The sequence below is a fragment of the Bombus vosnesenskii genome, unplaced genomic scaffold (assembly GCF_011952255.1).
Source record: "Bombus vosnesenskii isolate JDL3184/JDL3185 unplaced genomic scaffold, Bvos_JDL3184-5_v1.1 scf7180000013316, whole genome shotgun sequence".
Classification (NCBI taxonomy): domain Eukaryota; kingdom Metazoa; phylum Arthropoda; class Insecta; order Hymenoptera; family Apidae; genus Bombus; species Bombus vosnesenskii.
In genome coordinates this window covers 1,389,263-1,403,999 of record NW_022882962.1, presented here as the reverse complement: position 1 = coordinate 1,403,999, position 14,737 = coordinate 1,389,263, and the positions used below count along the sequence as shown (strand labels likewise).

At 31.4% G+C, this 14,737-nt stretch overlaps 1 protein-coding gene across 6 annotated transcripts; it reads right to left on the bottom strand.

The window, feature by feature from the left end:
* Window positions 1–4,793: 4,793 nt before the first annotated feature.
* LOC117235356 (rotatin) lies at window positions 4,794–14,527 on the bottom strand. Of its 6 annotated transcripts, none has more exons than XM_033497296.1 (30): window positions 14,339–14,527; window positions 13,925–14,104; window positions 13,658–13,842; window positions 13,330–13,503; window positions 13,100–13,251; window positions 12,729–12,987; window positions 12,483–12,641; window positions 12,295–12,399; window positions 11,712–12,233; window positions 11,412–11,632; window positions 11,083–11,320; window positions 10,798–11,007; window positions 10,501–10,707; window positions 10,226–10,399; window positions 10,012–10,147; window positions 9,725–9,949; window positions 9,372–9,633; window positions 9,098–9,273; window positions 8,780–9,022; window positions 8,489–8,712; window positions 8,111–8,404; window positions 7,786–8,026; window positions 7,515–7,683; window positions 7,236–7,432; window positions 6,427–7,160; window positions 6,043–6,247; window positions 5,725–5,936; window positions 5,516–5,656; window positions 5,285–5,414; window positions 4,943–5,211 (listed from the first exon to the last, which is right to left on the bottom strand). In XM_033497296.1, the coding sequence occupies exons 2-30, from the start codon at window positions 14,052–14,054 to the stop codon at window positions 4,943–4,945; spliced, it is 6,594 nt and encodes a 2,197-aa protein (XP_033353187.1). In that variant the 5' UTR covers window positions 14,055–14,104; window positions 14,339–14,527. The 6 variants fall into 6 exon arrangements, with proteins under 6 accessions (XP_033353189.1, XP_033353190.1, XP_033353191.1 ...); XM_033497297.1 differs by having other exon boundaries at window positions 13,925–14,063; XM_033497298.1 differs by lacking the exon at window positions 14,339–14,527 and having other exon boundaries at window positions 4,794–5,211; window positions 5,725–5,933; window positions 13,925–14,112.
* Window positions 14,528–14,737: the final 210 nt, after the last annotated feature.

Genomic DNA, 14,737 nt, shown 5'->3' with positions numbered 1-14,737 from the left:
CTGTAAGTTCAATTGCGATCCATTATGTAAAGTCATGTTCGCGTAATTCGCGTAGAGATTTCATAGATCGTGGAACCTTGAGATACTTTTAGGCTTATTTAATCCTTTGCGTAGTTCGGTGCTTCGACAAATCTGCTTATCGAGCAATCTCTCGAGTCCATACGCCATACGGTCGTTGCTACGTTTCAGCGAGCTTGCGACTCGATTATTTCGTTGGCTCGTTGCTCCGTTGGAATTTCAAAATCGGGCTGGTAAGTTTCGTTGCCACGCGGTGCCGAACTCCTTAGGTTTCCTCTTTCGACGTAATATATTTAGATTTAATCGTCTTAGGAGCGACACCGTTTGACGTAACGGAAAATTATTATTCCGTGACAATACAACCGGTGCAAATATATAACTTTAAACTTCGCGAGACGACCGACTGCAATTATTTATCGTAGTAAATACGTAGGTATGTTCAATCAGACTGAGATCTTATTGGTACTTGAAATCAGATCGAAGTCTTATTAAAAATGTCGACGCAAGTGTTATTAAACTGTTATCGCCTATTTCTCATTGTTTTTTGCTTCTGTTACGATATTATCCGTAACGTTGACCGTAATTGTATTAGAGCAAGAACGTAATGTACCAGCTGTTTGTTAAACTACAACGAATTGCCCTTTTTACCAATGAAGAAGAAATGCCCGATGATGAAGCGTTAAATCGCAGATCGTTTCTCTTTATACTCGTACGAAGCTCGAGTCGACTCAGAGCTCGATTTCGAGTAATTCTCGAGGCCAGTACGAAAGAACCGGACTCCGTTCCGCCAGCTGACACGCGCGAGCGTTTTCGCGTCAGAACGGGAGAGCACTCATCTCCGCTCGAAACAGAGGAAAGTCCTCGACCGAAGTTATTTGCTTTTTCAGAGCATAGAAGCTGTTTGTTCCGATAATTCACGCTTCCCGCGTTCTCATTGATCAAAATTGTTAACCAAACAAAGGAAAAATACTGTAAATCGTTGGCAGCGTGTAGAACGGAAGTCGTTTCAAGCGGATCAACGACACGTTCTCCGGTTTTCTCATCGTAGGCGTCGATACGACGTAAAATAGAACACGACGATCACGTCGGTGATCTGTGTTGAAGATATTGAGCGGCGATTCCGTGACCTTGAATTTCACGAAGGAAGAAATGGAAAGAACGTGATAGATCCCATAAAATCGCTGCAGATACGGGTATTCGCGATCTTGTCGCTTGCTGGCAAACGAATTTCGTGCGTCATTGCTGCGCGCGTGTGTACGCTACCATACGATATATCGTTTCCGTGCGTGGCCGAAATAAGAGAAAAGCAAAAAAAAAAAAAAAAAGGAAGGAAAGAAACGCTAGTAAGATCATAGAGTAAGCAGGATTTTAGCTGTTCGTGTCTACGTAACGCTGTTTTGCGATAGTTTCGATCAGTCAACTTTCGTGGAAAATTAAACGTCTCTCGCTTGGTCCTGCTCAATTGGTTTCCCTGGCTGCTTGTCTACTTTTTCCAATTAACGTTATCTTGTTTTATCCTGCTCTGTTCTCCTTCAATCTTCTTCGCTTTTTCTAATCTTCCACCTCTCTATTTCTTCTACTTTATCACAGAACATCTTACTACCCTCCCTTTTCGTTTCATTTATTATTTTTGTTTCGCACGTTCAATTACCATCATGCCCCTCCGCTCCTTTTCAATCCCTAACTTTCTAAACCCTTCTAACAATTTGTATCTCCGCTGTTAAGTTTTTCCTTCCTCCTTCTACTCTTTTCCTCTTGCTTTTCCCACTTCTCGCGATCCTTTTATTCCTCCCGCCATACTACTAAATTTCTCTATATTCCAACGATCCTCCTATTTTCCGCGTCACCGTCTCCCCGTAATATCCAATCCCGTTTAATCTTCCCTCACAACGAAATCTCCTATTTCCCGGCTTTCAGCGTATACCCGGTTGAAAATCCTCTTTTCTCGCCGCTGCCTGCCAGCCATCGCTTCTATCCAGTTTTAGCATCCCGTGAGACGCTTTCTTACCTCATCTCTGGCGGTCGTGCACGCTGGTCCCACGGGTCTCTTGGTGAGGCCCATGGGGTATGCGGAACAGCGGGGCGCGGAGCGGCAGATACGCGAACGCGGAGGTCACCATTGACGCAAATCCATTTGACGGTCACGTGACCAGCCGTGCTGGAACACAATGCTGAACGCGCACGGACGCCACAGCACCACCTTTCATTAAATCCGTTCCTCCGTGCGTGCAACGAACGCGGGGAGGGCAGCTCCACGTCCTAGAAAGTGGCCAATCCATGCAACCAAATAATGGCCAATTAACGATCCATCGATCGATGATCCGTCGGTCGAATGGCAATCGAAGCTTCGGAGGAACGTCCTATCTTTTTTTTTTTTTTATCACCGACCGACCGTTTTATCAATGTGCAGGATACTGGAACTCTATTTATCCGAACTCGTTTGTTCGTCGGACAATTTGCACGACTTTTACTTACGATCTCTTATTTAAACGATAGGAGTTTCGTTAATATGAAAGTTAATATGACGCGCGTTTAGCTGACGAACTGGACATTTAAAATTGTTAAGTAGGGTAAGATAGTAATAAAAGTAATAAGAGAGTATGGAGTGGGAAGTTGTACGGTTCGAAACAAATTGAAGTAATCGGTTACAAGTCTTCGTTGTACCAAGTATCGTGTTTCTGAAATATATATTTTTAATAATACTTGTTATGTAATAATAGTTATAATTAAAGCTTCGTACGATAAGAACTTATTTTACGATTTTGATTTATTTTAAACCGCGGAGTCTTCTCATATCGTCTCGCTTCTACAGTGAATCGCAGTCCATCCTGTACTTGAAGCGTTGTATATCAAAGTCACGACAGTCTGATGTAAACGTGTTGAACGTTTACAATATGATGTAATGTCCTAACGATTTTGCGAGAACCTTAGCTTGTTATTTTGATGCCTTAAACGAGAGGCATTTTGTATGTAAATAAATATGCCTTTTAAAATGCCGTATGTGGGATTAACTATTTCTTAGGATGCTAAAGATATTAGAAACTTGCCTCCGTAAATATTTGTTCTGGAAAGAGAAAGTCAGTAGCGGAATTGAACCTTTTCGATTATTAACGATTGGTTATCTAATCCTTGCCTTACGTTTCAAGGCAACATAGTAACATCCACGAGGAGGTTATATCGATTAGTAAGTTCTTCCGATGAATTTTCGAGATATTTCTTCGAACGGATTAATCAGTCAACTTCTCAACGTAAAATATTAATTTTCAGATGTTATTTCACGTCGCATTACTCTCTGATATAACAGGTGAGGATCGTTATTCTATGATGCCGTTAAGCTGTTACAACATTCATGAAGCGCTTTTGCAACAGATGTCTTATAAATTCTTTAAATTTATCTCTTTTAAAATACTTCTGCGTTCAACCTAACTTTTTTCAAGCATTGCATAAACGATTTCTTGTATCTTTATTTTTAACGGTCTACATAAGAAAGAACTAAGACATGCGCGTACCATTTTGGAACAGATGTTTTATTAATTGCTTCAGTTTATTTTACTTCAAATATTTTTGTCTTTGAAGATAAATTTTTTTAAGCATTACGTAAGCGATTTCCTGTATTTATATTTCGAACAATTTGCGTGAGACGGAAGTAAGACATTATGTGCATGTAACAGTTCCGCATTGAAATCTAAATCATACAGGAGATGTTTATGAAAAGATCTACATGATTTTTTATTCCTGTTGTCTTATCCTCTCTTTTCTTCTCCTTGTCATGACGCACAAATGTGTAAAAACTATAATTTATGCATGAGTATTGGATCATTACACCTATCTGTTCGAGATATTACTTAATAATCTAAGTTTCGTAATTGATGGAATGTATTTGAGTTTAAGATTCTCAATAGGATTCTAGTAAACAATATATATTTATCGTTATAAATCTTTCTTTTTTCGAGCAAAATTTCATGTTGTTACTTCGCTTCGGAAATACTGCCGATGATCATCAGGTTAAATGTTTGCAAACGAAATTGATTTTAACGTAGGCAATTCTCCAGTATTCCGTAAATATTGACAATTTATTTCTTATTTAACTTCTGAATGTCACATTTTATTTAATTAACGCATAATACGAAATGCTATCATCATAGGAATTAAGCCGCATTATCTTCAATCATTGGAAGCGCGCAAATGAAACTCGAGAAATAGATATTGTCGGTAGCATGAAATAACCTAATTTACACAAAGTCATATCAATTAATTTATACACTCGTCCCTCAATATACGCGGAGTATCCGTTCCATGTAGATTCGTTTTACGCGAATGAAAATCGCGTAAATAGTCTGTCTGTACAAAAGGAAAAATATGTACACATATATGATGACTAGCACAACGTAATGTACTTTTATCCTTATCACATGCGGTATTGACGTGTTTCAATATCGCCGAATAAGTTACTCTATACACTTGTTACTTTTAAAATTTCTAGGAAAATGCATTTCCTGGCCGCGTAAATTAAGATCGCGCATAAAATCTATCGTGTAAATTATGTTATAATTTACCCCGTAAAAAGAAGACTCACGTAAATTGAGGGATCATTGTAATTTAACATCTATATTGCATACTGTTGTACGTGATCTTAGTAATTGAACTTGTGAATAATATTACTTTTTATTTATTAAATAATTTTTATTATTCAATATATTACAAAATATCGTATTGTTAGTCATAAAAATACAACGATGAAAATATATCTATAATAGTAATATGTATAAAAATTGTATAAATTCATATTACATATACCCTCTTGCTATTTCTATAAAAAATATTACAAATTTCGTTAATAAAATATTATTCACATAATGTAAAGTAATACTTCAATTCCTATGTACAATTACTTGTATTTAATTATTTTCTCTCATCACTGATCTTAATCAGCTTTAGTATCCACTGGACTAAGAATTTTTAATATATATTGTAGCATTTTAAGTAAATCCTCTTCTTCTTTCTTATCATCTACATTTAATAGTGTAATCCTACCTAACGCTTCTTGTATACTCTGTGAAAAGCCAGCACTTCGTACAATTAATTTTCCTTTCTGATTATTGGATATTAGAGACCATAACATAGACCCTGCTATTCTAATTTCGACCAGGGAACCATTTTTAAATATGTCATGTAGAACATTAATAAAATCCACTGAAATTTTCGTATTATGTTAAAATCGTTTAAATATGTAACGTGATATGAAAGTATGCGTGTCTTAATTTACCTGAACTAAGTAATCGTGGTCGGTTGGTCATGTTAAACGCGAGATTACGCAATATGGAAATTGCAAGAATTCTATTAGATGATGAAGAGTATTTTGACAATTGTAACAAAACATCCAAACCGTCGACAGCCTGAAGAAATGATTAGTATACACGCATGAAAAAGCATAAAAATATTTTTTGGATATTGAAGAATAAAAAATTAAAGAAATAAGTTAAGAAGTCCATTTTACCTTTGGGACACATATCTGACCCTCTTCGTAATAAGTAAAGTCAATTAAGAACTCTAAGCAATATAATTCAACGAGTGGCCATGGTTTTGTCCGTTTCGTGGTAATTGGATGTATTTTTGTAAAAAATTGTAGGAGATTACTCTACGAAATTTGTATTAATAAATAAACGTTGCTTTGGAGATCCATATCATCAAAAAATATCAAATTACCTTTGAAATTGATACTCTACATTCATGAACGTGTATTGCATTTCTCAAAACATGAAATGCAAAGTGTAATTTATGATTATCAAAGAGTTGACCAGCTTTGTCTATTTCTTTGCAAACTAATTGTATAATAACATGTATAAGGGCGAGAGTATTAGGAGTTTTTCTAAGCCCCGTCCCTGGCAAAATAGTCGTTAACGTCAAAGATTGCGCTGCTGAAAAATTAAATTATTAAAGTAGCATAAGATATTCAACAAATAATTTTTACTCGTTTAATATTTAGGATTTAGCAGTAAGTGTATATTTCAATTTTAACGATACCTGTAGTACATTTTGTAGTATAGGTTGCTAGTAATTTCAAAGCGGTGGTTGAAACTGTTTTATTTAATGCAATCCAAGCCCATAGTTTGTGTAATACATCTGCTAGTCCTGCTTTTGTTAGAGCTACTTTAACTTCTGTACTGCCGTACATGAAATTCATTAATAATACTAAAATAGCATTCATGTCGCGTAGTAACGGATGAATCTGTAGAAAAACATGAGGAAAACTTTTTGTTACAATTTCTAAGACGATGTTGGGAATTCCGTCACGTGTATGAATAATATTTGTTTTTTTTTTCGAGATTGAGAAATCTCTCAGCTGATCACTGCAGCAATAATATAAATTAAAAAATACTCTTTTTAAGGTCTACTTTATCTAATTACCTTCTTCTCACGATCAATCTGATTTTTGAAAAGTTCGAAAGGTTGTAAATTTAATCTCACATACGATTCTTTCAATATCATTAAAATTGTGTCAGGTAAATTTTCTTCCAATGCAACCTGTTTAGCTGTGTTTGATACACATAACAAATTAGTAAGTGCGCTTATGATCAAATCCTTGTCCTCGTTCAATTTCTTATTCTTCTTCGATCGGTTGTAATTATGAGCTATAAATAAGTGCAATAAAATATTACAAAGTTCTTTGCTCATAGCAATTTCGTTTCCTTCAACTTCATAATCTGCCGGTTTTTCGGAAATTAAAGGAGGATCTTTATTTCCATTTGATTTTGTTGAATGCATATTGGCACTTTGTAGAGAAAATGTATTAACATCAGATGTAATTTCTTTTAAATTGTTTTTATTGTCATTTGACAATCGAGTTAAAGGAGTATCCATTATTGATTGTAGTGAGATGCTACTTTTTCCTGAAGAATCTTTTTCAATTTCTTGAGACAGTAGAAACGCGAGACAGCCTATAGCACTGATGCGAAGTTCTGGATTAGAATCCTTCATTGCAACGCAGATAGATGAAAGTACAGCTTCTGGTCCACGCAATTCTAAAGCGGTCTGTATTGTTTCAAAATGTTGATTTTCTGTTAACGAAAGTATGGCTATAAAATTGAAAATTTCGGTCCAGAGTTTATTTCGCACAGAGATCAATTGCGATGTGTTATTACCTGCGTAAACATTATTTAATTTATATAAAACTTACTGCATACATACACAAATGAATCTCTTCTTTTTTAACTTACAATATAAATCATCATTTAAAAAACAAAATAACATGTAAAGTGAGTCAACTGAAAAGCTAGCTACAAGAGAATATTCATTACTGTTTGTAATACAGTTTGTTAAAACTCTACAAATGCTGATATACATTTCCAATATGTCACAATAATGTGTTAAATTCCTTTTACTTTCAACATCTTTAGGTATTTCATTAATGCATCTACAAAAGTTGAAGTATATATTAGAAAAATTCTAAAATCTTTCCAGACACAGATATACATATATATAATAAGTTTAATTACCCAATTAAATATTTGTCAATAGAATGTTCATAAATTTGATGAACAACTTCTTGTTTTCCTATAAGTATTAAATTATTTAGTAATCTACAAACAGCTGATATCAATGATGGTGTTGCTACCAATTGTAAATAATGGTCCATCTCTGTAGTTGTTGATTCTTTGACAGAAACTAAAAAATATTAATTAATATTTACAGTCATACAATTTAATTTATAAATTATTTTCAATTGTTTAAACAGTAGTTAAAAAAGCGTTAAAAAAGTACACATACGAGGTTGTAATTCATCGTGACAATTATACAGATGTGAGATTGCACGTGGTACTAATGATGTACAACCTGACTGCATGCTATGAATAGATGGGACTTTCCCAGTTTCTTGTTCTTGATTATTCATATGATCACAGTCCAGAGAAGTAGACATATAAATATTAGAACATAGTACACTTATTTCATAATAAGTGTTGTTTTGTTCTATATATATTAAAATAGCATTTGCTTTCAAAGAATCCATCTACATAAGTGGATATAATAGTAAATAAAGAATCATATTTAGAATTTACTTTTACCGTAATAGAAAGATATAATATTTACTTACATATTGAAAAATGATAGAATTGCAATTTTTTATTAAACTGCTAAGTGCACAACATGCTTGTTCCCTAACAATGCATGACTCTTCTCTACTGATAATGCATTGAAGTAATGCCTGACATAATTCGCTTGGTGCTAGTGCTATAGAATTCAATAATTGAGAAGCTGTATGTAAATTACTCATTAGACCTGCTAATAGTTGTAAAGCAGAAGCACGAACCAAAGGATCTCGATTTTGCCACAACATAGGTAACCAATTCAACATACGATCTTCTTCATACCAAAATTGTACAAAAATCTAGTAATATTTATACCATATACCGTTAATAGTATCATTATAAATAGAAATATTTAATTAAGTTAAACTTTTATTTATACTTACATTTTTATTGAAGTTTATTTGCATTTGATATAACAAATGATTGAGACATATAATAGAATTTCTGGTTATAGATAAGCCCATAAAGCTTATTGTTCCAGCCCCATGGAAGGATATAATGAGTTCGATTAATGTATTTCCTAATGATATTAATAAATTTTTGCAATTTGTCCAATGACACTTTCCAATTAAATATGTTAAACATGTTAACAGCCAATCAAGGTAAGCTGTAAAGAATTGATTTATTTTAATTTAAATGATAAGGATATAATATCGTGGAAAAAAGAAATTTACCTAAATTATAAAAATGTTGTTGGTCTCCTAAACATAAAGTGGAGACAATTAATTCAATAAAGTGTAGCCAAACGTCTTGGTCTTCTAAAGTAGATCTTTCTGATTGTCCTATGGCTGAACATGTGCCAGCTAACTTCAATATAGATTGATGTACGTTTTGATTATCTAATTCCGAGCTTTTTAATAATTCGGTGAGAGATTTAGTTATATTTGTCATTATTTTATTAGTCCATTTATACTTTCCTAATGTAACACAATACAAATATTTTCACTGTGTTTCAAATGATACATAAATTCTATTAATTATTTAAATTTTACCATCTTTTGTAATATTGATATAAAACTGTAGAAAATTTAAAACTTCAACAAATAAATCACAGTCCTCTTTACTTGCGGGTTGTGAAAGTAAAAATCGTTCAAACGTTTGTTCCCATGGTAATAGGCTTATGTCTTTTATTTCCTCACATTTTTCCATTTTATAAAGTTTTATATGCCTAAAAAAAAAAAAAATTACTAGCGAATTAATAACAATTCTTTACAAAAAAATTAAATCATAAATGATCATTATAAAAGTATTGCAAATAGTGATTACATTGTAAGATAATCAAGTGCACATGAAACTGAGTCATGGGTAGTTGAATTTTGTATATTGTACAGTTGTTGTTGACAGCTATAATGAGGAAAGCTAAGACGTAAGACTAAAAATTCATTTTCTAGAATTTTTAGTTTTTTTGATATATTAGAATCATGAAGATCATTAAAATGTTTCCAAAGCACATTTATACCACCATTCCATTCCCATATCCAATATTGTCTTATAAATGTTAATACCAGTGAGTCATTGCCATGAAGAACTAGAAAATAAGAATTACAGACTAGTACTATTGATCTTTAAGATATAAACGATCAATATATTTAAAATGTTTAATTAAGTCTATAGTTTACCAGACATATCTGATCGTCTATGTCTACTTATTTTCCAATGCGATTTACAAAGAAATGGTAATTTCATTTTAGATACAATAATATAAGGCAAAGAAATATTCAGTTGATTATAATTTTCTGTATATTTTTCACTCAATCTCATAATGTATTCATTATAAAGTAATAAGCATAATAATTGTGAACCATCAGTTTTAATACATTCATTATTTGGAAATAGAAAAAGACCTAAAAAATATTTTTTAGTAATATAGTAATAAAATTTATTTTGAATCTTTTGTCGCACTTACTTCTCGTTATATTTGATAAAACATTAATACGAATGGACAAATCCTGACGTATAGAACATTCAGAGGATGCTAGTAGTTTTAGTATAGTAATTATAGGAATGACAGAATCTGGATAATTAACATATTCTTTTTCAACCTAAAAAATGATGTCATTTAGGTAAAATGAGAAAGACTATTTAAGGAATTATATAGCATAGATATTATACAATCTTACTAGAGCACTGTTAAATATGTTCAAGATCAACGATAATCCATTTTCCGTAATAAATAACTTGTGTAAAGAAGAATCTGTAAGCATAACGCTAATTTGTACTAATGCTGATTTACGTATTTTAGGATCGACATTCGGCTCATTTAGCATTTCAAGTACAGATAATAAATTACTCCTCTGTAAAAACATTGGCTGTATTATTTCTGTATTGACCATATATAAAATTTACAATGCGTGGAATAATTTTTAAATGTATGAAATGTAATAAAATATGTAACCTGATAACTGCCTTCAGATCTTTTAAAAACCCTTTGACGATCAAATATACAAAGTGAGCTAAGAGGTAAATCGTGTAGCGATGATAATCGTGGTAATTTTTTAACTGAATCCTTTTCTTTTCCAAGAAGCCAAATCAATCTACAAACGGCTTCGTATCTAATATCCTCATCCGACGAAAATAAGAACCTTAAATTACCTTTCAAAACCTTTTAAATAAACATGTATTTTTTCAAACTATTTTAAGACTTATGAATATAAGAAATGTACTTTTCCAATAATAAATTATAACATATTACCTCGATATATGGCAATTGTATATTAGTAGAAACATCAGGATCAAAGATTTTTGTTACACATTGACCTAAGGTTGAGGAAGGATAAGCATGACATTGTAAAAAAGGCAATACTTGTACTATGGCTTCTAGAGATTTTAACCATCCATTTTCTCCCATCTGTAATCTTCCTTTTAATATGTAAACTAATATTTCTTCAGACATTTCCTTGATCTAACAAAAATATAAATAATTGTTTGCAGATTGCATATCATTTAAGCTAAATTTACTCATAAGATTTCATCTTACCCTTTTGTCATCGTGTGTTACACCATAGGATATGATTTCAATTAACACAGATAATTCAAATAAAAATGCCAGATTTTCCCATGATAACTTTTCTTTGTTATATTCTACTCCTAAAATACTTTTAACTAAAGTATGACATTCAAAATATGTGGCATATTGTATATCAGTATCTGCATTTGCTAATAAACTTAATATTAATTTTGTAGCTAATGTTTGGTCTTCATTACTTGGAGAATACCTTAAACGTTAAATAAATTATATTGCAATAACTAAGTTGTTTTAACAACAATAAAATTTCCAAATTCATATAATTCACAAAAAGAATATACCTATTCATATTTTGTAAAAATTCGATAGTTTTCTTAATAATACCAAAATTTTTGTGATAAGGTAAACTTAATTTTGAAGCATACAACATTTTTAAAACTTCCGAATGAGATGAATTAGGTGTATTTTTTATTATGTATATAGTTGCTTGTATCGACTTTGTTATCAGTCTTGTTTCGTCGAATGTTTTAATATATATAATTTCATCGCTACCTTGAAATTGCTGTTAAGTGTACAACAATAAATTATTAGACTAATTAGATTTTCTCTAATTAGTTAAAAAAAAGTTAGAAATTACATACGCGGCCGTATTCTTGTAATATAGAGTGTAGTTTTGGATATAAAAAATAAATAGCAGCATCCATTATAGCTACACATATTGATGTTTTAAGTGATTTAGGGAAGATAACATCCGCTATTTCTAGAGGAACTATGTGGCTTAAAAGTTTCATTGTAATACTTATAAGGTGTAAATACGTTATTCTAAAATCATCTATTGTGCTATAATTTCCAAAATATTCTATGACTTCTCCTAGCATGCCAAATAATACTTTCATGTCTTCAATTACTTTTAAAGCAATATCATCATTGCAAAGCCAAACATTTGGCATGACGCTTATGACGAGTACTTGTACCAGTTCATATATTACGTCTGTTACATACTTAGTACTTCTTAATATAAGTGTTGAATTATTAGAAATACTCAATTGAGATATAACACGTTTTAAAGTTTCAATGCAAAAGATTGGTATAAGCATTTGTTGTAATTGTAAAATAGAATCATCAATGTTATCTGATACACTTTGACTTCTTTCGCTTGTTCCCTAAATAATATACAAAACATTAGTAGGTACATAAATGTTTATAAAGTATTTAAATACTTACAGTAGATTGATATGCTTGATAATTAACTTCTGGAAATCCTCCATCAGGACTATCTCTTGTTTCAGAAGGAGAATAAACATTATTGCTTAATTTTTCTGCCAGTAACTGAAAAATGTATTCTTTATAAATATATTATGCTGTACTCGAGTATTATAATTAAGTATTAAATTTAAACTGTATTTATTTACTTTTTGTTTTTTATTTGCAATACACGGTTCACAATAATAATAGATTCGTAATCTTAAAGATCGTGTTAATTTGTGGAGTGTTTTCAATACCATTGGTATTATGTTTCTAAAATTGGCATTTGTGATATTTGCACTAGATTCCAAAAGATTATGTAATATCTGAAATTTAATATTGTATTATTAAATACTAATTATTAAATATCAATACAATATCATAACACTTTAATGAAAAGCTTAAATATTCACAAAAACAATTGCTGGTCTTTGAAGAAAAACTTCTGCTGGAAAATCCTGCATCATCACGTTTGTTATAAATTGACATGTATGTAATATAAGATTTGCATCTAAGCTATTATTTAGGGCTTCTTCAACTGCTGCTAAGACACCTCTATCTGAAGTGACTAAAGGTTGCCATGGCATGATTAACCATTTAATACCACCTTCAGTAGCTTTAGATATCGGAGTTCCATCTCCACATTCTAATGTTAAGTCAAATGGTACTGTACTATAAATTATATGTATTAGACAAGAAATATAAGAAATTTCATATAAAACAAAATAAAAAGATTACACATATATAATTATCATACTGTGAAAAACATATTTAGGATATTTACCTGTTCAAAGCAGAGGTAGTAGTAAGCCCATTTTGAGATAAATTATGATCTTCTTTTCTATGTATTTTGTTATTTCCATTATATTCATAATCTTTTATACGTGTTCTATGCCTGTCGTAATCGATAAATCCTAATGTTGGACAGCTAGGATCCTTAAAAAGAAATTTGAATAACAAACTTGTTTCAATATACTTACAAATATAATTAAAATTAAAAGTAGATATAAGAACCTTTATAGTTTTTGAGTTTGATGATATTGTTTGTAACTTATCTGAACAAAGAACAGCTTCTTCAATTTCATTTAATTTTTCATACCATTCTGAACCTAATTTCCTTCTTAATTCCTGAAGTTCATTTTGAAGTCTTAATTTACCAAATGTATTTAAGTGACTTCTATCATCTGTCTTACAAAATATATAATAATATGCAATTATAAGTTTTTAAATGTAATTTTTATTGTGAGATATAATTTCTAAATTATTAGAAGTACAATTATCGTTTGTTAGTATTTGAATCATTGATTAATGAATAAATGAATGAAACTAAATTTTTAAATACCTTTAATAAACGAAGTAATAAATCTAAAACCTTCTGTGTTTCTGAGAAGGCTTCAAATGAAAACCAGTTAAATAACTTTGTTATTAATTCTTTTTTTACAGCATCGCAATCGCAACCAAAACCAAGATTGTATTTTGAAATAATATTATCTAGTGCTCTCAATCGAATTTCCTCGATATTATGACCTGGAAAGATTAATAAATTTTATGCTCATCTTTTGTTTTGCTATAGCATATAATAAAAAATTGGTAAAGTATTTATATTTACTTAATTTTCTAACGTGTGCCGCTGATATTCCGCTCATGTTTGACATCTGCTTAACACATATTGAACTGTCACGTTTTAGGTTAACTGTTCCAAATGTTTTGAATATTTCACCGCCAAATATCGTGAGCATTATGGGTAACTCTGGCTACATTTTTATGAAAGGTTACATTCTATTTAAATCTATGTATAAATTTATATTTTTCATGTAATACATGAACGCAATAAAAATTATATTTTTATTACGTGCGAAATTGTCGAAATATTCGATTAAAAGCTTCCATGTTTACCTTGTATTATAGTTTTCAACGTATCAGTGGAAATGCGACTTTAGTTCATTTATGATTATATGCCATCTACCGGTGAAAGTATGAAGATAAACTGAAGTGTAACTTAAACGTATGCTCATCTATATACCTTATTATTTAAATTTCCCGCGCACGCGCAGATCAACGAAATATTTGTTCAATCGAATTTGATGCAGTATCAACACGATATAATACGACTTCACCAGGGAAGAAGCAAGCCCATGTTCCATGATTTCCTTAAGGGCGTTTCTATTTAGAATCTTCACTGAGATTTTTTGAGCTTAGCATCCTGAAAAGGGACCCCTCCAAACTATATTCTATAAATGATATATATATATATACAGTTACTGTAAGCACATGTAATATTTTGGCATAAAAGTTTCACGCAAATAGACGAAAGACAGTAATGTATGTAATAATACATTTATGCGATATAATTTGTGCGTATAGCTTTTTATTAAAGTCTAAATATAGGAACATCTTTTTTACCTCGCAGAGCATAGATTTT

What these genes read in the sequence shown, in the direction of transcription:
- LOC117235356 (XM_033497296.1), bottom strand. Translation starts at nt 14,054, where the DNA reads ATGCTCACGATATTTGGCGGTGAAATATTCAAAACATTTGGAACAGTT. An exon ending in TCACGATGAATTACAACCTC is followed by an intron (nt 7,684 to 7,785) that starts GTATGTGTACTT and finishes AATATTTTTTAG; the next exon opens with TTTCTGTCAAAGAATCAACA. An exon ending in TTTAAATGATGATTTATATT is followed by an intron (nt 7,161 to 7,235) that starts GTAAGTTAAAAA and finishes ATGTTTACGCAG; the next exon opens with GTAATAACACATCGCAATTG.